This window comes from Nematolebias whitei, chromosome 18 (genome assembly GCF_014905685.2).
Source record: "Nematolebias whitei isolate Nwh7 chromosome 18, NemWhi1, whole genome shotgun sequence".
NCBI classification, from domain to species: Eukaryota; Metazoa; Chordata; class Actinopteri; order Cyprinodontiformes; family Rivulidae; genus Nematolebias; species Nematolebias whitei.
Window position 1 is genome coordinate 16,829,340 of NC_056515.1, and position 22,996 is coordinate 16,852,335.

The 22,996-nt window shown below is 41.7% G+C and overlaps 1 protein-coding gene across 1 annotated transcript in view; it reads right to left on the reverse strand.

The window, feature by feature from the left end:
* Positions 1-2,049: 2,049 nt before the first annotated feature.
* LOC119424823 (zinc finger MIZ domain-containing protein 2) overlaps positions 2,050-22,996 on the reverse strand; it is a 46,683-nt gene continuing 25,736 nt past the window's right edge. Inside the window, exons 5-19 of the mRNA XM_037692325.1 lie at positions 16,574-16,742; positions 15,615-15,833; positions 15,223-15,435; positions 14,656-14,739; positions 14,324-14,501; positions 13,898-14,039; positions 9,986-10,064; positions 8,162-8,293; positions 7,938-8,043; positions 6,498-6,655; positions 6,356-6,423; positions 6,208-6,276; positions 5,744-5,985; positions 5,413-5,534; positions 2,050-2,282 (exon numbers count right to left, since the gene is read on the reverse strand). Of these exons, the coding sequence (XP_037548253.1) occupies positions 2,067-2,282; positions 5,413-5,534; positions 5,744-5,985; positions 6,208-6,276; positions 6,356-6,423; positions 6,498-6,655; positions 7,938-8,043; positions 8,162-8,293; positions 9,986-10,064; positions 13,898-14,039; positions 14,324-14,501; positions 14,656-14,739; positions 15,223-15,435; positions 15,615-15,833; positions 16,574-16,742 (2,197 nt within the window). The 3' untranslated portion in view covers positions 2,050-2,066. The remainder of the gene's footprint in view (positions 2,283-5,412; positions 5,535-5,743; positions 5,986-6,207; positions 6,277-6,355; positions 6,424-6,497; positions 6,656-7,937; positions 8,044-8,161; positions 8,294-9,985; positions 10,065-13,897; positions 14,040-14,323; positions 14,502-14,655; positions 14,740-15,222; positions 15,436-15,614; positions 15,834-16,573; positions 16,743-22,996) is intronic.

Below are 22,996 nucleotides of genomic sequence, written 5' to 3' on the forward strand. Positions count from 1 at the left end.
CTCTGCATTAATGGTGCCTTTCCAGACATGCAAGCTGCCCATGCCACAAGCGCTCATGCAACCCCATACCATCAGTGATGCAGGTTTCTGAACGGAGCGTTGATAACAACTTGGACTATCCTTGTCCTCTCTGGTCCGGATGACATGGCGTCCCAGTGCTCCATAAAGAACTTCAAATCGTGACTCATCTGACCACAGAACAGTCTTCCATTTTGCCACACTCCATTTTAAATGACCCCTGGCCCAGTGCAAACGTGGAGCTTGATTAGAAATGGCTTCCTCTTTGCACTGTAGAGTTTCAGCTGGCAACAGCAGATGGCACGGTGGATTGTGTTCACTGACAATGCTTTCTGGAAGTATTCCTGAGCCCATTCTGTTATTTCCTTGACAGTGGCATTCCTGTTTCAGGTGCAGTGACGTTTAAGGGCCTGGAGATCACGAGCATCCAGTAGAGTTTTACGGCCTTGACCCTTACGCACAGCGATTGTTCCAGATTCTCTGAATCTTTTGATGATGTTATGCACGGTTGATGATGATAACTTAAAAGTCTTTGCTATTTTACGCTGGGTAACACCATTCTGGTATTGCTACACTATCTTTCTGCGCAACAATGGTGGAATTGGTGATCCTCTTACCATCTTGTCTTCTGAGAGACACTGACACTCTGAGAAGATCTTTTTATACCCAATCATGTTGTCAATTGACCTAATTAGTGTTAATTGGTCTTCCAGCTGTTCGTTATATGCTCAATTTCCTTTTTCCAGCCACTTATTGCTACTTGTCTCAACTTTTTTGGGATTTGTTGACACTGTGAAATTTTGAATCAACATATTTTTCCTTTAAAATGTTACATTTACTCCGATTAAACTTTTGATCTGTCATCTATGTTATATTACGAATAAAATATTGACATTTGCCATCTCCACATCATTGCATTCAGTTTTTATTCACAATTTGTTTAGTGTCCCAACTTTTTTGGAATCTGGTTTGTATTAGAAAAGAAGACAAGCAGGTGGGGTCATCAGATGCCAGTAGAACAAAGAACACCATCAGAGAAAATTACCCTGGTCCAAATTAAAATACATCTTTGTTGGTACCGTTGTTGAAACAGTTTCAGAAAGTTGGTTTCATCAGGTCCTACTACCGAACCGGAGTGGTCCAAATGCCTTCAGAACATGTCAAAATCTAAGAACATTTCTAATCAGAAAGATTAACAGTTTAAGCTGAATGACACAAAAAGTCTGATTTTATATAATTAACAGTAAATACAGGAGTTACTTCTCTTTATATAAACAACCTTTTACAGAAAATAGAGGTAAAATTAATTTGACAACAGCTTTATGTTGTTTTCCTACTTTAACTCTCTGTTTTAACATTTTCTACCAGATGTTTTTTCTGTAAAAGTAAAAACCTACAAAGAGCAGCAGTCAGTGAGATTACTGACTGACCAACAAATTAAATGAGCTCTAACGGAGACAATGCGGTTTGTGCAGTTTAAATTACCGTATTTTCCAGTGTATACGTCACAGGTTTTTTTTAATAGATTTGTCAGTTCTGTGACTTATAGATATTTTTTTTTCCATATTCATAACGCACTTTTTGACCATTAAATAAACGCATAATAAATGCAACTTATACTTCAAAGCGACTTACATATGCTTTTTTTCCTCTTCATGATGCTTTTTTTGAACGATGTGACTTATACACTGGAAAATATGTTATTTATCGTTCTGAAATACGGTCGAAGCAGACGACTGCTCGTCCTGAGGCTGGTTCTGCTGGAGGTTTCTTCCTGTGAAAAGGGAGTTTTTCCTTCCCACTGTCTCCTTTGTGCTGCTCAGGATGAGACTGTGAAGAAGATTCAACACAATCTGCTGCTTCGTTAGATGGAGAACTTTACTAACTGGTCATGTTCATGCATGTGAATGTTTCTGTTCAGTGCCCTGAGATGACTTCACTTGTGCCTTGGCACTATAGAAATAAACTGAGTTGAATAACAGTTTAAAAATGGGAAACAAAATCTTTAAATCTAAAGTTTTATCTGGTCTCAGAGCTGAAATCATATTCTAACTTCTCCTCACATCCAGTGTGTGATCAGGCCCCTCTCCTCCTGGTCCACCTAGACCAAAGGAGCCTTCGCCCTGCAGCCGAGAATTCTGGGTACTGGTGCTCCTCGGAGGCAGCGGGCTGCTGGCGTCACGGAGACTCTGGTTGCCATGGACACCTGAGACGTGCTGCTGGAGGATGCTATGGGAGTGCTCAATTCCTCCAGGATGAGGTGTCTGAAAGCAGAAACAAAGTAAGTCAGGTGTGAGTCAGTGGCTTCAAATCACACCTGCAGCACAGGCTCCTTGGTTGGGACAGCTCCAGGGAAAGGCTGCATAAAATAAACTTACAGGACAAATGGATGAGGCCGCGCTTTTCTTTTAGAATAAGAAATTTAAGGTTGTTTCAGACAAAAAGAAAATGAGCAGACCATTAATACAATTGGCAGCTGATTAGTCATTTTTCTCATTTGCAAAATATCATAAATCAACATAAACCAACAATAATGTGGAGGTCTTCAGGCACACGTTAAGAACACATTGGGATCTCTGTTACTTATTATAGGATTGTTGTGATGTGCACAAAATGTCTGTAACAAGATCATGGTGGTTTATTCTTCTTCTGACCCACAAAATGAGATCCAAGGCTTTGTGACCTCATCAGTTGTTCATCTGAATATAGAAAAACAGCTAATAACCCTATTAAACAAAGACACGACCAGACAACGAGAAATAACAACCACAATATCCACAAATTTTATGACAACTAGGTTTATTCTTTGTAACAGTTATGATCAAAAATGTCCAAATCAATCATTTTAAACTGATTTATTGAGAGTTCATGGCCATATTGTGGCTATTTCACATACTTTAACCTAAAAGATGCTCAAGAACACGTCCATCCATTCATTCATCCATTCATTCATTCATATATACAGGTCCTTCTCAAAAAATTAGCATATTGTGATAAAGGTCATTATTTTCCATAATGTAATGATAAAAATTAAACTTTCATATATTTCAGATTCATTGCACACCAACTGAAATATTTCAGGTCTTTAATTGTTTTAATACTGATGATTATGGCATACAGCTCATGAAAACCCAAAATGCCTGTCCCAAAAAATTAGCATATTTCATCCCACCAATGAAAGACAAGTGTTTTTAATACAAAAAACACCAACCTTCAAATAATCATGTTCAGTTATGCACTCAATACTTGGTCGGGAATCCTTTTGCATGAATGACTGCTTCAATGCGGCGTGGCATGGAGGCAATCAGCCTGTGACACTGCTGAGGTGTTATGGAGGCCCAGGATGCTTCGATAGCGGCCTTAAGCTCATCCAGAATGTTGGGTCTTGCGTCTTTCAACTTTCTCTTCACAATATCCCACAGGTTCTCTATGGGGTTCAGGTCAGGAGAGTTGGCAGGCCAATTGAGCACAGTAATACCATGGTCAGTAAACCATTTACCAGTGGTTTTGACACCTTGAGCAGGTGCCAGGTCGTGCTGAAAAATGAAATCTTCATCTCCATAAAGCTTTTCAGCAGATGGAAGCATGAAGTGCTCCAAAATCTCCTGATAGCTGCTGCATTGACCCTGCCCTTGATAAAACACAGTGGGCCAACACCAGCAGCTGACATGGCACCCCAGACCATCACTGACTGTGGGTGCTTCACACTGGACTTCTGGCATTTTGGCATTTCCTTCTCCCCAGTCTTCCTCCAGACTCTGGCACCTTGATTTCCGAATGACATGCAAAATTTGCTTTCATCTGAAAAAAGTACTTTGGACCACTGAGCAACAGTCCAGTGCTGCTTCTCTGTAGCCCAGGTCAGGCGCTTCTGCCGCTGTTTCTGGTTCAAGAGTGGCTTGACCTGGGGAATGCGGCACCTGTAGCCCATTTCCTGCACACGCCTGTGCACGGTGGCTCTGGATGTTTCTACTCCAGACTCAGTCCACTGCTTCCGCAGGTCCCCCAAGGTCTGGAATCGGCCCTTCTCCACAATCCTCCTCAGGGTCCGGTCACCTCTTCTCGTTGTGCAGCGTTTTCTGCCACACTTTTCCCTTCCCACAGACTTCCCACTGAGGTGCCTTGATACAGCACTCTGGGAACAGCCTATTCGTTCAGCAATTTCTTTCTGTGTCTTACCCTCTTGCTTGAGGGTGTCAATGATGGCCTTCTGGACAGCAGTCAGGTCGGCAGTCTTACCCATGATTGTGGTTTTGAGTAATGAACAAGGCTGGGAGTTTTTAAAAGCCTCAGGAATCTTTTGCAGGTGTTTAGAGTTATGTCGTTGATTCAGATGGTTAGGTTAATAGATTGTTTAGAGAACCTTTTCATGATGTGCTAATTTTTTGGGACAGGCATTTTGGGTTTTCATGAGCTGTATGCCATAATCATCAGTATTAAAACAATTAAAGACCTGAAATATTTCAGTTGGTGTGCAATGAATCTGAAATATATAAAAGTTTCATTTTTATCATTACATTATGGAAAATAATGACCTTTATCACAATATACTAATTTTTTTGAGAAGGACCTGTACACCCATCCATCCATATATACATCCATCATTCATCCATCCATATATACATTCATATATCCATACATCCATCCATCCATCCATATATACATTCATATATCCATACATCCATCCATCCATCCATATATACATCCATCCATCCATGGTGGCTCTTTCCTTCCTGAAAATAAATTGAACGTGTTCAAACTGGTAATTAATATTTTGTAAACTTACATGTTGAATAATTTTCCTCATTAAAAAAGGAAAATAAAAATGAGAAGGTCCGTGTTTGGAAAAATAATCTCCTTTCATTTGGACTCCTATGAAGCCAGCAGGTGCTCTTCCTCCCAGGGCGGGGGTCTGTAACCTGCCCCCTCGCTCACTAAAGAAAACGTGTCCAGAGCTGCATGACCTGCTACAACTGTGACATTCAACTGGTGGCCTGTGGGCCACTTCAAGTTTGTTACTGGGGGGCTTTTCTGGTCAGTGTGGGTGACTTTATACAACTGAAACCATCTTATGATTTTTAACATTTATTGATATTTTACATTTTAGGACAAAAAAACACATCATTTTGTTTGACATGTAATTGTGAATTATAACATTTTAACATCAAAGTTCATGCTCAATAATCCAGGCAAAAAAAATACAACAAAGTTCAGTCAGGTCATCTGGACAGTTTCTTTTTTGTTGTTGAGATGTTTCGTCCTTCATCCAAAGGACTTCATCAGTCCTAGAAATCATGATTTCTTCAGACTGATGAAGCAACTTGTCCTAAAAATACTCCAAAGATGTTCTGGTACATCATGCATGCATGTGTGTAGTGATTAAAGATGGCTGACCTGTTCAGACTGGTAGGAGACAGGAGGTGGTGGTCCAGAGGAGGAGTACTCCCCAAGTGTTGGGGTCCCAGGAGTGTTGGGGAAATCTGTAAACCCTGCTTGGCTTGAAAAGCCTTGACTTCCTAAATATAAAGCATAATAAAGCAAACATGAATTTCACTTAACTAATATTTTCAGGCTGGCAGAAATGTTCAGTTTTTTAATGCTTCGAGGAGCAGAAAAAAATTAGAATAAAAACATTTAAAATGGTATTTGAAACAGTTTCTTAAACAAAATCATCTATAAGCATTTTCTGGCTGTCGTTTGTCCACCGGTGGAATGAATGGGTCACCTGGCCTGCTGTAGTCGGGGGTGTTCCTGCCTCCTGCAGACAGACTCTGGTAGGGGGACGACGCTGGGCCTAGAGCTGCGATCATTTCCATCACATTCGGCAGGACCATATGACTCGGACTGACAGTCCGGCAGCGTTTCAGGACCGGACCGTCCGGCTCCTCCTTTATGTGAAGGTCAGGTTTAACGGGCACCGGCCTCCAGCCGCACACCGGGTCAATGGTGATCTCCTCGTAGTCAGAGCTGAGGGAGAAAACAGATACAAACTTACATTCTTAAGGATTTTATTTATTTGTCTAAAAATGAACTGTGTTGCTTGTTAAGCTTTAAAAAAAAAATGATGGCGAGTATAATTAATGTTTTAAAAATGAACATAAAAGTAAATTCTCCTTCAGTCAGTGTTGTATTAAGCAGCCTTTTCAATTCCTTCCAAAAACGGGTATTTAAAAAGAAAACCGCACTCACTTCTGAATGTAGACAAGAATCCCGAGCATGTACTGGTCAACCTCCAGGCCTTCTAGCAAAGCTGTTTTGCTGTGAACAAGAAGAGAACAGCAGGTTCACTTTCTTGCTGCTGAGACTGAAACTGGATTTAACAGCAGCAGCAGCATACTTGCACACAGGACATCTCCACGTCCCTCTTTCACAGTTCAGTTGCAAATAAGACTCCAGGTCAAAACACTACAAAATAAAAGCGTCAGTATGTGAGAACTGATTAGGATCGATCCGGGTGAATAATGCAGGTAGGACCTCACCTGTATGTGCCTGCAGTCGTGGCCTCTGGCTGGCAGCTGGATCCGTCTGAATGTGATCGGACATTTGAGAGACACTTTGATTGCCGTCTGCTCCACCCCGTCTTCTCCGTTCAGACCGGGTGTCCCAGGGATTGTACCGCTGCTGAAATTTCTTTTAACTGAAACAAAATGCAGTAAAGAAGAATTTTAACTACCGTAATTTTCACTGTATAAAGCCCTATTTGCACAGAATAACCAAAGCCTGAGATTTAGCTGAAATTTAAAGAAACCTTCCAGATATGATGTTAATGCGCTGCGTATTGCGTAACATTTGCTTGTGGCGACCGTTACAGGTCGACAGGCTTTTGCTGCTCCGGGACACAAAAGGTTATTTATGCACTCCAATGCAGCCTCCTTTGCCAAAAGCAAATAAAAATGTGCCCAGGAAACAAAAACTGCCTAATTATGTATCAGAGTCCGCCCACTTCTGTCCAAATCACAGAGATACCTATTCGCATTGGATTAGTATTATCACAGGACCTCTGAGTTCAGCAAAATATAGTTGGTAATTTGCGGGGGAATTTTTACTTTATAAATTACTGACATGGTCGATTCTCACAGGATTAACAACACAGACAATCTCCGTAATTATTACAAATAGCATGTGGTCCCTAGGAAAAACGAATCCCGTGCGAATAGGGTTTAAGTCACAGTTTTTTGCATAAAATAGCATGTCCTGTGACTTATACAGTGAAGTGACATATTTATGTTTATTTTCCCATATTTATAATTCAATTTTTGGCTGCGAGCTGACGATTTCAATCATTCTGACATGGAAAATATTGAACGTGAACATATTCAGCCGCTAGAGGGCCCTCGACTAATATGGCAAGCCAAGTGTCTCATTAATAGGTAAAAGTGGCTATTAATGAGACACTTGGCTTGCCATACATACCACCTTCATCTCGCTCCAGAACTCCTGGAGCAAACGTCAAATCAGCTAAATTTCACCGTGCCGCCCAGGTGAAATGCAGCTGGTTTGACCGTCAAAGTGCATTTATTAAGGAAAAGTTCAACTGAGACACCTTTACTATAATGTTGAGCAAACAAATAATAGTTTTTAAGTGTTACTCTTGTTAAATTCTCGTGAAAGTCCTCCTGTGCATGCTCCCATGGCCGCCATTCGGCAGCCAATCGATTTTTGGCACAGCACCGGCCCATGTTTCCAGGTGGTCAGCGGTGACACATAATAAATGTGACTTATAACGGTGGCATGACGTTTACGGCGGTAAGTACTTATCTCCTCACAAACGAGCTAAACCCCTTTAGTCTTTTAGCAAAATTGTGAACCACAGGACAGATTTGAATGAAACTTAAAAAAAATTTATTGAATTATTGAATCATCTGTTCTTTGTGCCGTTTCTTTGTCAAAGTGAAGAAGTCAAACTGAAGCGGACTCACTCTTGGTGATGCAGTGCTCAGCTGGCAGCAGCCTCTTCTTCATTAGACCCTGCAGGACAGACCTGACAGACGGCCGGTGCACCAACTGCAACACAAACAAGTGGGACTGGGGACACGGAGACGGGAGAGGAAACGTGTTCAGATGAGAATCTGCATGTCTACAGCAATATACTTTGTAGAAGTGCTCTGAAGGCTGAGTCAGTCAGTGTTGAGATGAGACGTACACAGCAGCATGCCGTCACAGTGATCTGCACCGTGTTGCGCCCTGGCTGACACACTTGCTTCAGGTACAAAGGCTTGTGGGAGGTTTTGTTGTCGCCTCTTTCAATAGACAGAGGAGTCGCATTAACACTGACCTGAAAGAAAATAGTAGGCTGAATAAAAAGCATCTCAGGAGCTCATATTGTACCTTTCAAAGTTCTAATGTAGTTTTTTATTTTGTCATTTATTTGCTGCACACAAAAACAAACAGTTTTATACACACCACTAATACTGAAACTCAAGTTAAATGAATAGCAAAAGATTAAATGAGTATGCCCGTCTATAAATAAACAAAACATCCATCCATTATCTTTACCCGCTTCTTCCATTTTGGGTCACGGGGGTCGCCGGTGCCCATGTCCAGCAATCACTGTGCGAGGGGCGGGGTACACCCTGGACGGGTCTCCAGTCCATCACAGGGACATAGAGACAAACGAGACAAACAACCATTCACTCTCTCACTCACACCTAGGGACAATTTAGAGTTACCAATCAGCCTAACATGCATGTTTTTGATCTGTGGGAGGAAACTGGAGCACCTGGAGAAAACCCACGCATGCACGGAGAGAACATGCAAACTCCACCCAGAAAGGCACCCGGACCGGGATTTGAACCAGGGACCTGCTTGCTGAGAGGCAGCAGCTCTACCAGTTGCACTACCGTGCTGCCATTAAACAAAACATATAAAAGAATAAACTACAGAAGACTCACAGCCATTTTTTAACGTTTTCCACTATTGAATAATATTCTTCTCTGTAGAACAAGAGACTGTTAATACTTTGAAAATAGCTTTCAAACCTTTTCAGATAGATTTTGCAGCAACAATTGCTTCTCTAAGATCATTGCTGATGTCTTTCCATCTTGGCTTTGTGTTGACACACACCTGTATGCTCCAGAGCAGCAAAATGACAACTCCTGCTGTTACAGAGCTGCTCACACTGATGATAACCAGTTAATCAATACATTTGATCAGCTGCACCTGACTGATACTGAACCTCTTAGACCAGGGCTATTCAGCTGGTGGCCTGGGGTCCAAATCAGGCCCACTGGTGAGCTCAGTTCGGCCCACCAATGGATTCATTTAATAAAACAACTAGATTTTAAACCACAAAACAAATTTACTTAAGGACAATAACTGCTGGATGTCCGGCCCCTGAGCTCTTGGCTTTCAGTAACTGTGGCCCCCGAGCAGCTTAGTTGATTAGCTCTGTCTTAAACAGGGGCGGCTGTGGCTGAGTGGTTAGAGCAGTTGTCCTCCAATGCAAGAGTTGGGGGTTCGAATCCACCAGCAGTCACATGCTGACGTGTCCCTGAGCAAGACACTGAACCCTCAGTGTCTCTGATGTGTGTCCCATCGATGTATGAATGTGATAAAGCACTTTGTATAGATCTAGTATAGAGCTGTATGAATGGGTAAATGAGGCACAGATTGTTGTAAAGAGCTTTGAGCGTCTTGATCAGAAAGAAAGGAGCTGTACAAGTACAGTCCATTTACCTTTAGACCATAGAAAAGCAGTAAAGGTGATCATGGATTTCCACACGCAGCTCGTCCACTTTGGCATCATTTTAATTTATTGTAATGAGGTATTTCTCTACTGCAGTTTTCAGCGTTCACTAAGAGAAACAGTTTGTGCTCATCGTCCTTCACTATGACTACGTGAGAGCTCAGTAAAAAGTACACACTCGTCCTCGTTGTGATTGCGTAAAAGTAAACCCTTCACTGAGGCAGCAGAATCACAGTCACTAAGTTCAATAAAACAAGAAGAAGAAAACGTGAGAATGCTCACCTGCACAGAGGCAGGCCAGTTAGTGTTCATCTGTCTGTCTTCATGATGGTAACACTTAAACTGCAGCTCCAAGTCCGGTCTGCAGGAGGGGACACAACACAGTTGTAATGTAGAGGGTGGGGTTTCTTTTAGCTCTTCAACTGCTACAGAGAAAGTGTTTTTGATTTAACACCAAGCACACAGATCATGTTTCAAATCGTTTACTTCAGAGCATTTTCCCCATCTAACGTGATAAAAAAATATTCTGAATATATTGTAACGTCCTGATAAAAATACAGATGTGCTGGTTCAAACCAGTGAACACAAAATAACTAAATATGATAATAGATCTCAAGACTAAAGAAATTAAAAATTGCAGTTCTACCTAAATCATGCATGAAGTGCCGAAAAATTTAATATAAAGATTTAAAATGCTTGCCCAAAGACATGAGCGTGGTAGGTTGTGGTTTATATTTTATACAAGTAGCAACAGCTTCAAAAACATCTGCACTGTGCAGTCTGTGTCCTGCACAAGAATTTTATCCCTGCAACTGAGAGATTATGCATGCCCTGCATAGATGATTTGTAATAAAGCACAGCTTAATCCAGTGCAGGGGCACGTGCAGCTGGTACCTGTAATCATATGTGCATTGTGTTAGTAAACAAAATGGTAAACATTTCACACCTTATTGGTGCAAACAGCACCTGCTGAATATGAGGTGGGAGTTTGACTTGGCTGAAGTACCAGCACCCATATGATATGAAAACAACAACCCGTCAAACAATAATCCAAAATCCAGTGCTTAAAGCAGGCTGGAACTCACCAGTACACAGTACCAGCACTTTTACATTTTTGTCCTTAATACACCATCAGCTTTTATATTTTATTATTTTTATTCTCAGGTTCGGTTTTACCAACTCTAATCTACGGCTAAATGTTATGAAACTACATTACCCACTGGACAACGGTTGTAAACAGGAAGTCATGAAGATAATTTAATCAAACTTAGGGGATTAGGTGACACATGACAGATGAGCAACGATTGGGTAAAAGTATAATGTTGGATCAAGCCTTGCAGCTAAAACACCAAAAGTGGACAATAATGTGAACCATTCAGTTTTAAGTTGTGACAACAGTATTTTTCTTAATGGAACTGACAAAGAAGAAATAATGAATGTAGTAAAAAATCTGACAGATAAGAGATCAAAAGACTGGGTGGACATGGATATGATGTTTGTAAAGGACATAATGAGTTATGTTATCGAGCCGTTTACATATATTTGTAATTTATCATTTTCAAAAGGAATATTTCCAGACAATATGAAAGTAGCTAAGGTAGTTCCTCTCTTTAAAAATGGTGATAAATGTATGTTCAATAATTATAGACCAATATCCTTATTACCAGAGTTCTCAAAAATTCTAGAAAAACTATTTGTGACCAGATTAGATAAATTTATTACTAAACAAAACATTTTAAGTAGCAGTCAGTATGGGTTTAGAGCAAAAAAACTAAATAAATGGCTCTCATGGAAATAATAGCTGCTGTCGATCAAAAACAGTATTGTGTTAGTATTTTTGTTGATTTAAAAAAAGCATTCAATACTATTGACCACTATTCTCCTTGAAAAATTAAATAAATATGGTATAAGAGGACCAGCATTACACTGGGTATCTAGCTATTTGAAAGATAGGAAACAGTTTGTACAAATAAATGGTGTAAGATCTGACCTGTGCAATATCACACCTTTGCTATAATGTCGAACAAACAAATAATTGTTTTAGGTGCTTATGTTGTTTAATTTCAAAGAAATGTGCAGTTCCTCCTTCCTGATTTCCTTTCTCTGCGCGCTCCTGGAGCACCGAGGCAGCGAATACTTTTGAAATGCAGCTGATTTGACCGTTAAAGTCCTTTTATTAAGTAAAAGTTCAACTGAGACACACCTTTACTATAAAGTCGAGCAAACACATAAAATTGTTTTTAGGTGGATATCTTGTTAAATTTTGAAGAAACGCACAGTGAGTCGTCCCTTTGCACTAGGGATGCACTCGGGTCCAAATAATCCGAAATGACCCGGCCCCAGCCCGCAGCCATCAGCACCAAACACCACCCGATCCAATGAATTAACAGTAATTACAGGTCCGAACCCGAAAAAACCCTCCATCCATCCATCCATCCATCCATCCATCCATCCATTATCTTTTACCTGCTTCTTCCATTTTGGGTCATGGGGGTCGCCGGTGCCCATGTCCAGCAATCACTGTGCGAGGGGTGGGGTACACCCTGGGCAGGTCTCCAGTCCATCACAGGAACACACAGAGACAAACAACCATTCACTCTCTCACTCACACCTAGAGACAATTCAGAGTTACCAATCAGTCTAACATGCATGTTTTTAGTCTGTGGGAGGAAACTGGAGCACCTGGAGAAAACCCACGCATGCACGGAGAGAACATGCAAACTCCACCCAGAAAGGCTCCCGGACTGGGATTTGAACCAGGGACTTGCGCGCTGAGAGGCAGCAGCTCTACCAGTTGTGCCACCGTGCTGCCCCGAAAAATACCTCAACATTTTAAATTAAGCTTTGACTGCTTATACCACGGACTATTATTAACGGTCGGTGGATGCATGCGGCTGAATAAAGGGGGCAGAAGATCGGAGCTGAGGGGGTGTTTGTCCTTTCATGGACGTCAAAGTGCATTAAATGCTGGCCCTGCTTCTGCCTGCATTGGACCCTGCTTTGACATGTCGGATATTTTGTGATCTCACCTGTTTGGGTCGTCGGCTGCGTGCGTCCGCTGAGTGCAGCGGCTGAATGAACGACCATTTGGGCTGATGGGTCGCTGGCAGTAGTCCTTCTGAAGCTTAACTGAGCTTTTTACCTCTTTCAACCGGACGGTCAGCGTGCGGTCAAACAACCGTGTGCGGCAGGTGCAGTATGGCAAGCCATGTTTGCATATATTGGATCATCGGCCTTACGCGTTCCTGATGCAATAAAAAGCCAGACACCGATCCGGTCCACACATTAAGCACATTATTATGGCCCGGCCCGGTCTGAATCCAGGTCGGGTTAGAAATGACAGCTCTAGTCTGCGCGCTCCCGCGAATCGGCTTTTGAAATGCAGCTGATTTGACCGTCAAAGTGCATTTATTAAGGAAATGTTAAAATGAGACACCACCCCGGCAACAGAACCGAGCGCCCCGTCTACCAAACCCCCTCCCAACTCCAACCACCTGTCGGCACTGACGTAAAGCTAAACTAGCGGCTCGCAATAACAAGTGCACAAGCTAAGAAGCTAAAGGCAGCTCAGGACGTGTCTCCGTCTGTCTCCCCCCCACCTGAATAAAAATCACAGATGAGATGAGCGCCCCGCCATGGCAAGTCATCTAGGAGAAACACTGTCCGGGTTGTCAGCGGTGACACATAATAGATGCAACGTATACGGCGAAGTGACACATTTCTGCTTTTTCCACTTTATTAGACATATTTGGACTGATGCGACTTATACGGCGGAAAATACGGTACAAGAGGCATAAACTGATGAGTGCTGGGATATTTCTGATCGGTGCAGCAATCAAATAAAGAAATATTCTAGCTTATGTCGCTGGATCAGCGGCACACAGGAGGATTGTTACTGTAAGTAAACAGTAAATCTATTTGTATGTTACTTAAATCTTGACCGTACAGAGTGAATACTTGACATAAAAGTGGAGCTACTGTACACGTGCGAGTAATTAGCCTCGGCTCAATATTAGATCAGAGTACTACTTTGAGCACTAACTTTAAAGAAACAATCAAAAAACTGAAATAAAAATTACAAATAGACCCCCTCAGTCATTTAGTAAATCTTGCCGAGTCTGAAGAACAAACACAGAACAGCAGAACGATGTGAATTGTCTTGAGAAATTGGTGTGATCAGATGGCCAGCCTCACCTCATGATCAGAGTTTTGTAGACGGACTCTCTGAGCTGGAATGCATGATTACTGACAGCCAGATTGTGCTCCAGTCTGAACGGCTCCAGCACAACACCGTCTCGTACTGGGAATGTCAGACGCAGGTCGTCACTGGGATTACCTAGAAAGGAAAACGGAAGCCGTGTCTGTTTTGGACTCTCTTATGAGTCAGAAACAACAGAAATATTTGTTTAAAACTGATCTGGAGTCTAAATGAGTTAAACCACAGATACAAATCTAACTTAAAAACTTGTATTTTATAGATTTCACTGTTAAATTTATTTGCAAAATAATATTGTGCTGTTTTATTATAGCAGGCAGTTACATTATTATTATTACACATGATCACATTATTGCAGAAAGTGTGTGTGACACAGTACTGTCATGTGCTGGACTGCGTCTCACCTGTAGGAGGCTGCTGGGTGCTGATGTTGGGTTTAGAGTCCAGTGGAAGATAGGGGGGCTTGGTGTCCTGTCCTGGGGAAAGGTAGGGAGGTATGGAGCTACCAGGAGTCATGGGCGGGGTAGGATTCCCTCCCATTGGTGAGCTGGGGTATCCAGGCATCACTCCACCTCGACCTGGCTGAGTAACGAGAACCGGAACGAGTTTTTAGAACCACAAACTTTTCTACAAATGTTTTAGAATAATTATTTTTTCTTCATACACTCAATTAACCGAGAGTCAAGCTGGGCTTGTTGGTTTATGAGAGAAAGAAGTGAGTGTTTACAGGACTTACCCCATTCACTGCAGCCTGTGTGAAAGCATTATACCCCCCTGCTGCACCAGACGGCAGACTGCCCTGACCATTGAAAGGTTCTGACTGAAGACCACAGACAACAAGCGTAACACTTGGATTAACTTTATCCACTTTAACACAAAGAAGAGTTGAAAATATTTATCTAATTCTCATCTTAACTCAAAGTTCTAGTTTTAACAAGACCACAACATACAGTCTAAAACTCTGGCAGGAAAGTTGAGAGCAATATGCAACCCTTTAAAGTAGGTGTTCCCAACCCAGGTCCTTGAGGAACACCATCCTGCATGTTTTAGTTGTTTCCCTGCTCCAGCACACCTGATTCAGTGATTTAACTACTGGTACTTCCTCAAGTTCGGCAGAAGCCTGTAAATCACCCATTTATTAAAATCAGGTGTGTCAGAGCAGAGAATCAACTAAAACAAGCTGGTGTTCCTCAAGGACCAGGGTTGGGAACCCCTGCTTTACAGAATGCTAGGCCTTCATACGTTTTTATAACATTGAGTCAGATGGTCAAGCTTTGGTCTGTGAGTCAGTGGATCTGCGTACCTTATAATACTGTGGAGGATTTGGCTGACCAGCACCAGCAGGGAACTGTGCTGGATTGTGAGATCCAGAAGTGTACGGTCCCATGTGGGGCATCCGACTGGGAGAGTAAGAAGGTGACGGGGCACATCTCTGCTGTGGGCCAGTTGGGTACTGCAGAGGTTGGTTAGGGAACCCAGTCATCCCTCCAGAGCCATACTGCTGCCCTGGAAAACCCTGGAAAAGAGAGTGGACTGTCAAATCCAGTTACGTTTAGATCTGTCATTTAAATTAGTCACAATTTAAATATTGCTTTGCTATGAGCTTCCCAGTTTAACCCAACAGAAATAAAACTACCCCAGTATGGAAAGACATTCTGATATAAGCTTAAAAGAGCTGCTGCATCTGTAAACAACCTCTGAATGAAAAGGCCGTTTGAGGCCTTGCTGTCCTCCTGGATACACTCCATGCTGGGGCATCCTTTGACTCTGTGCAGGATGAGGTGCATACAAGCCTCCAGTGGAAGGTGGGGGTCCAGGCCTCGTAGAAACCATACCCCCGGGGTTCATCCCCTGAGGGCCACGAGGCCCAGCATGGGACAAGAACTGAGTCCCGTAGGAGGATGCTCCACTCATCTGGAAAAAGGTGAGGTAAAACAGAAGAGGTAAAAACAAAGTTCACCGTTTGTTTCCACAACCTGAACAGTTTATAAAGTGCAGGTCGCTGAGCTAAAGACGGAAAGGTGCACAAACATCTGTTCTCTCTCTTGTTCTCATGCAAACACACACATGCACAGACAGATACACACAGTGTGACGTCCCCACCGCTCTGAATATACAGTTACTGATCAATCACAGCAGAAGGTTGTTTAATTTAACAAGCTTCCATCTATTTTCTACAGATGCAGCCAGTTTCAGACGGTGGTACATGTATCATGAGTTGGCAAACATTTAGATGATAAAATATTGACCTATACCAATGCATTTTTAGTGGACGGATTTTTCTTGATCCAATTTTAGTTGAAAAAAAATAGATATTAAAAATAGGTTCAGTATTTTAACTTTGTTCCAGTTGGAAACTGCCATCTTTTACAGAAATTAGTTTTCTCAGGCTCTACGGTGACTCATCATGAAGATTTGTAGTTTAAATAATGGCCTGAGAGGGCAGTATCAAATGATGCAACGTCTCGGCTGTTAATAAGAAGCATGTGTCATGAATGTGGGTAAACAGCAGGGAAGCAGCTTCTGAGTTGCAGCCCTCCTACAGCCCTGCAGCTCAGCATCACAGCTCCCAACCAGAGCCACCAAACAAGATGTGGGAAACTTTCTTAAACGTTTTCAGCTTTAAATGTGTGTGTTCTCTGTGAAAATGATACCTGGCCATAGCTCAGCTCTTGGTTCTGTTTCTCTTGGATTGCTGCAACGGTTGCAGTAGCTGTGGCGGTTGCTGTGGCAGCGGCAGCAGCAACAGCAGCAGCAGCGGCCTGGGTGAAGTCTGAAGGAGGGCGAACACCCAGACCGGCACCCCCGCTGTTACCAGAGTAACTGCGGGGAGAGAAAAAGACAGGGAGGTGAGTGGGCAACCAACTTAGTCAACCGAGTGCATGAGTGTGCAAGATGTCGTCACAGTTCTGAGTCACAGTGGTGGGTGACAGCAGCGAAGCTGACATATGCTGCTGCAGAACCCCTCAGCAACAGCACACATGGCAACAACATGAAAAACAGGCAGCTACACAGAAATGTTCCAGTGATTCCATTTTATTTTCTCTTCATTGTGACCTGCAAGAGCAACAAAGTGTCATTTATCTCCCAGTTGCTGAATATGCACTCTCTGATAGTGTTCAAAATGTCAAAAACCTATTCTAGCAAATTAATCTTGAATTTTAAAATAAGTGCATGTAATCTGAAGAGGAATACAGTAGTCCCTCGCTATTTTGCGGTTCAACCTTCACGGACTCGCTCTTTCACGATTTTTCAAACCATTATTGTACATGAGAAAAAAAATTGTACACAACAGGATTGTCAACTTCAATATTACTCATGTGACTGAGAAGGTACGGGATACAGTAAAAAGTTAACGAAAAAATAAAATACTTCGGACAGGCGCTGCCATTTTGTAGTTTTCTCTCAATAAACCTACACTACATTTCCCAGAAGACAACAGGGCCCCACCCAGAAGCCCCGTAGCTTTCTGTTAAAATAAGTAGAGGTAAAGTTTTGATCTGATCCTAAAACGTTCGGTCCTTATTCATACAGTGACTTCGGCGCCCGAGAGCCGACCAGAACCGACTGGGAACCAGACCTCCAGACTGATTGGTGAATCTGAGTGCTGCCTGACGGCCCACGAGGAATTCTGAGCGGCGAGGCGCCACCCAGAGGTCTGGCGTTCTCTCTGGAGCCCACCGGGACATTTTTCATCCGGAGTTGGACTCAATCAGACCACCGTCTGGTCCCGTGCTGGCCATCCGAAGGCCCAGCTCCCTCCAAAAGCGTTCTGATGCTCAGCCTCGGCTGCAGACAGCCAACCAGAATCAGCAGGGTAGGTCTGCCGAGCCAGACCAGAAACGAGCCGCTGTCTTCTGCAGAGCTGAAGAGTAAAAATTTGCAGTACATATTCAATTCAATAATGCTTTATTAATATACTTTATTAACCCCAAAGGAAAATTAAATGCTGTTGTAGCTCATCATCCTTGTTTCATTAAGAGATGTTATAGATACTGATGGCTGTGGGCAGGAAGGATGTCTTGTAAAGGTCTGCTCCTCAGTGGATCAGAAGATGGAAACTGGCAGGTGGCAGATGCAAGCCGATCCGTCCATCCATACTCGGCTGGCCTCTCAGTTCCCCCGGGATGCAGGACCGCCAGAATACTGGGCAGAACTCCTGCCAGAGCGATGGCCACTACTCCCAGCAGCGTGCTGAGCTCCTCGTCACTGCGGACAGCCGGCTGCAGGTGCCGGGGGACAATCCCGGTCCTTCTGCTGTCACAAGCCAAGTTTCCTTCCAGGATCTCAGTGGTCAGCCACTTGAGCACAGCCAGCAGGTAGATGGGCATGCATCTACGGCACCTCCTTTTCAACTCATTTGAGATTTGAGGCTGTAGTTGAGATATTATTTGAGCTTTTGAGATGTTAATCAGCTGCTCCCAGTTGTAGAAAACCACCTTTTTGTCATGGTTACGCATCATAACAAATGTCCAAAAGTAAAAAAAAAAGAATAGTAAAAAGCCTTCCAGCTGCACAACATCTGATACCAGAGGAAACAATCACCCAAAAAAATGTGATTTACATCCAGAAAGAGGAATTAAAGTTTCCAAAGGCAAAATCTCAGAATAAATGTAACAGAGCTGCTCCAGCCGCCCCGAGCAGCTCAATATACATGTGGTTAAAATGATGTAGGTTTAAGAGCTTAGAACATTGCAAGAGTGTGGGAAGGGTTTCTAAAGCCTTAAAATATATATAAATACTAAAATAAATATAATGTCCCTACTTCACGGATTTTCACTTAGTGCAGGGAGGTCCAGAACGTAACCCCTGCGATAAACGAGGAACTACTGTATTTAGTCATATTAAACTGGTGTTAAACCATAAAATAAAAATAACTTTTGCCATATTTATTAAAATAAGAAATAAAAAATATTTGATGAGTAATCAACTTTAAAAAGTTTTTACAAACAGGCTGACTGTGCTTGGGTAAAAACTGTCTGTAGAAGCCATGAGGTTGCTGGGGTTTTTAGTATGTTTATGAATGCTACACTCCCCTAAAGGAAGGGGCTTCAGAGCCAAATCTGAAGCACAGCAGAGAGGGAGGGGGCGGAGCCTGAAAGATGCATCTTATTTAAATTTTACTAAAAGTTTATCCACTTGCTTTATAATGTTACAAAGCTCCTCTTAAATGAAAGTTTGCATCTGAAACGTAAAAAAACCCCCCAACAAACAGAAAAACAAAAATGCAAAACGTTAAAGTGTATACGTCAGGAATATTTGACCATTTTTGTTGGTTTTACCGTTCCCAGCTAAAACAGAAAAGCCCCACAAAAACTATCTATGAGTGGGGTAGGCAACATTTTTTGCCAAAGGGCCAAATCAAGATATTTAAAGCAATTAAAGGGCGGCACAAAGAACTGAAAATTTTATTTCATTAAGAGCGATAATCTGGAAGACTTTGTTTCTGAGGCTGTTTCTTGTAGCATAGTTATCACGCTTGATTAAAATATGTCTTCCCAATACTCTCTAGGAATATAAGACATACTTCTGTGAACTGGTTCTTGTGACAATATATTATCTTAAATACGATTCAGGGTCAGTCTGGTTCTGAGAACACATCTAGCCTATCTTAAACTAAAGATTTTCAGTGTCTTTGTCCAAGATTAATTAAAAGTTCCTTAAATGTATGTGAATGTTCCTGTAAAGTGCCCTGAGACAACTTTGTTGTGATTTGGCGCTATATAAATAAACTGAATTGAACTGAATTAAATTTAATTTATATAATGCAGATTTTCACCAACTTAAAAAAAATTGTTTTCTTGTCAATTAAGAATTTTGGGGACTGGCTGGAAATCGTCCAAGGGTCACTCCTGCCCCTCGGACTACAAGTTTCCCACATGTGAAGTAGGAACTGCCCAAAGAACACAAGGAAACATCTGAGGGGTTCACTCCGTCTAAACAACTCACACAGCCAACTTGATGGGAGCTGACAGCATAATAAGCTCTTGAGTAATATCTCCCCACCCCACTACTGACAACAAAAAACCCAAGTAATGTGAAAAATGGAGTAGAATTTATTAAACTTTTAAAGCTAATTTCAAGTCTAAACAATAGGAGAAATAAAAGACTGCATTTGTGTTTATCTTTATAACTGGATCAATCTTAATTGTCCTAATTAATAAAATAATAATTGAAAGATTAACAACCCCAAGGCATTAAACGAAAAGGATCCGTAAACTCAAGCTATTGATATTAAAAGAGCCCTAATGTTAGTAAATGCTACTTCAAACTGTGATTCTCAATTAAATTAAAAGCAGCTAATGTGAAGGCACTTCTGAACAGTGTTCTCACCAGCTTCAACTTAACATCGAACAAGACGCAAGAAAATATGTTTGGTTGATTACAGTTTTTATTTATTGTATCACTGATTATAGGCAAACATTTTTACCACTTTTGGTGCCAAGTTTATACGAATTTACTGGAGATAGAGATACTGAAAATATCTGCCTACACAATATGTGATGTCATCAAGTACCCAGATCTTAGGCAGGCAGAACTTCGAGTACAATACGATTGGCGCGGTGGTCGTGGTTTGCGCCAATAGAAACAACAAAAAGATGATATCCAAGAAGCGCTGTTGCTACGAAACTTACGATAGCGACAGCCAATATGCTGATTGCCATAGTTGTTAAATATTTTTAATCGTTTAATACATTCAGAGTCCATTTTAGCCCCGGGGACGTCGTCTTAGCTAAGGTTGACATGGACAAAAGCATTGGAGGGGGCCATTGTTCAAGCCAGCTGGTGAATTGTTTGCTCGACAGCCGAGACTTTTGGTTCCCCGCAGTAAAATGGTAAAATGGTAAATGGTCTGTACTTATATAGCGCCTTTCTCTCTTATTTCAAGATACTCAAAGCGCTTTACACAACAATCTGTGTCCTCATTTATCCATTCATACAGCACTAGATCTCTAAAAAGCTAATTGAACAAATCATTCTAATGAGACTAATCAGAGCTTTATCACATTCATACACCGATGGGACACACATCAGAGGCTATGAGGGGTTCAGTGTCTTGTCCAGGGACACTTCGGCATGTGACTGCTGGTGGATTCGAACCCCCAACTCTCGCATTGGAGGACGACTGCTCTAACCACTCAGCCACAGCCGCCCCACACAGTACTCGTGACGTCATCTCTGACCAGCGCCATTTAAACACACCAACTGCAGGAAGATATGAGACAGTGATGAGATGTTTTTCCACTATTTATTTGACTCAATATCCATATTTTACTGACATATTTCGTCTTCAATTAAGCAAATAGGGAAAAGTTTTTAAACAAGCGCTCACAACATTTCCCAGATCGTTGGTCTGCATGTACCTGTTCACAGCTTCGGTCAGAAAGTTGCTCTTTGTATTGCTCCAGCAAAAGTTGCTGCTGAGTCAGGACTCCTGTTCTGTGTCGAGTCCAAGCTTTTCATAATGACACCACGATGAACTGGAGTTAACCAAGCTCTGGTTCCAGTTCAGGTTCAGTTTAGCTTAGCTGATGTAGCATGTAGCTATGAGGGACATCTACATGTATATTATTGCAACTACTTACTCTGCCAGTCACCAGAACTTTATTAACATGAGGAGTTCGGATGTCCTTCACAAATCCATCAATGATTATAAGCATCCATGGATTTAAAGCTGCGAAGCTCCTCCGTTGTAGGCACTCCTCGTGTTCATTAAGAATTAACGATATCAAAGTAACTTCTCGGTGACAACTTGTCTGTTTCGTCTGACATGATTTCTTTCTACACCTCATAGGGACCACAGCTATTTGATGCCTATATCTTGCTCTTGGTCAGGAGTATCACTATACTGAGCTCTGGTCTGTCTGTACGCAGTCTTCTTCACATGCGCCTCAACAAATGGCGGAAAACCTGGTATTGCGCAATAATGGTCACGTGTGTGGAAACTAAGTATAATAACGTTATGTAAGGAAGCTTAGTTCTCAAACCTTAGATTCAGCAAAATATTAAATAAACATGGAGTAAATGATGACACAAACCATCTCAAAATCTATGATTTTTTTTTTTTGCATGAGTCGGATACTAAATGGCATCTGTCAATCAATCCAATGGGCTCGTCAGCAACTGACCAATGGGTGATCTCAATTTGTCCCGAAGTGAAACGCCCCTTACCTGCAGGAACTGAGGGGGTGGGGGGTGTCAGGATGCGTGAGAGAAGCAGAGCAGGCTAAACAGCTAGTAAGGTAAGAAACAATCCTGCGCTTAATAGGCTGCACTTAAAATCACACATAAAGTGATTAAAAGTAAATTTTAAATATGAATTGGTTTGGTACTTTGACATTTGTGCGTGCGTTCCAGTATCAGTGCTGGTCTCAGTGAAACTTGGTCTGTTTGCATTCCAGCATTGTTTGGTTTACAAATTAAGCACTGAAGTAGACCAGTACTGTACAAAACCATAAAACAAACAAAAAAGGCAAAGTAGATTAAATCATCCATCCATTATCTATTATGGGTCAATGAGACAGAAATGGGATGATAAAACAGGATATTAAAGCATGTTAAAGGCTACATTTTTCATTAATTTATTTTTATTTATACAGGTTAGTCTCATTGAGTCACAAAGACTGATTTTCAAGAGACCTGATTTAAACAGACAATATATAAAGTACAGACAACAATAATTCAACAAAAAGCTATTAAAAATAAAAGTAGTTATAAAAACAGTCAAATCAAGATGCCATATAAAACAAGGTAAAATATTAAAAACAGGAACATGTTTGCTTTAATGTTTCTATTGACATTATCAGATGTTTAAAATATCTTAAAGAAATCAAAGTGGACTGCTTCAGGTCCTGTTGTAAGGTGTTCCAGGTCACAGGAGCAGAGTAGAAAAAGGCCTTTTTACTGAGTTCAGATCACACTGAGGGGACGCTGCAGGTAATTAAGGCCTGGGAGCATACACTATAACGGCACTTTAAATTAATTAAAAACCTAATATTAATAATAACAATAATCATGTCTCTCGCTCGTCGGACATGGACATTTTTTCTAATGATTTGTAAACATTTTTATTATTT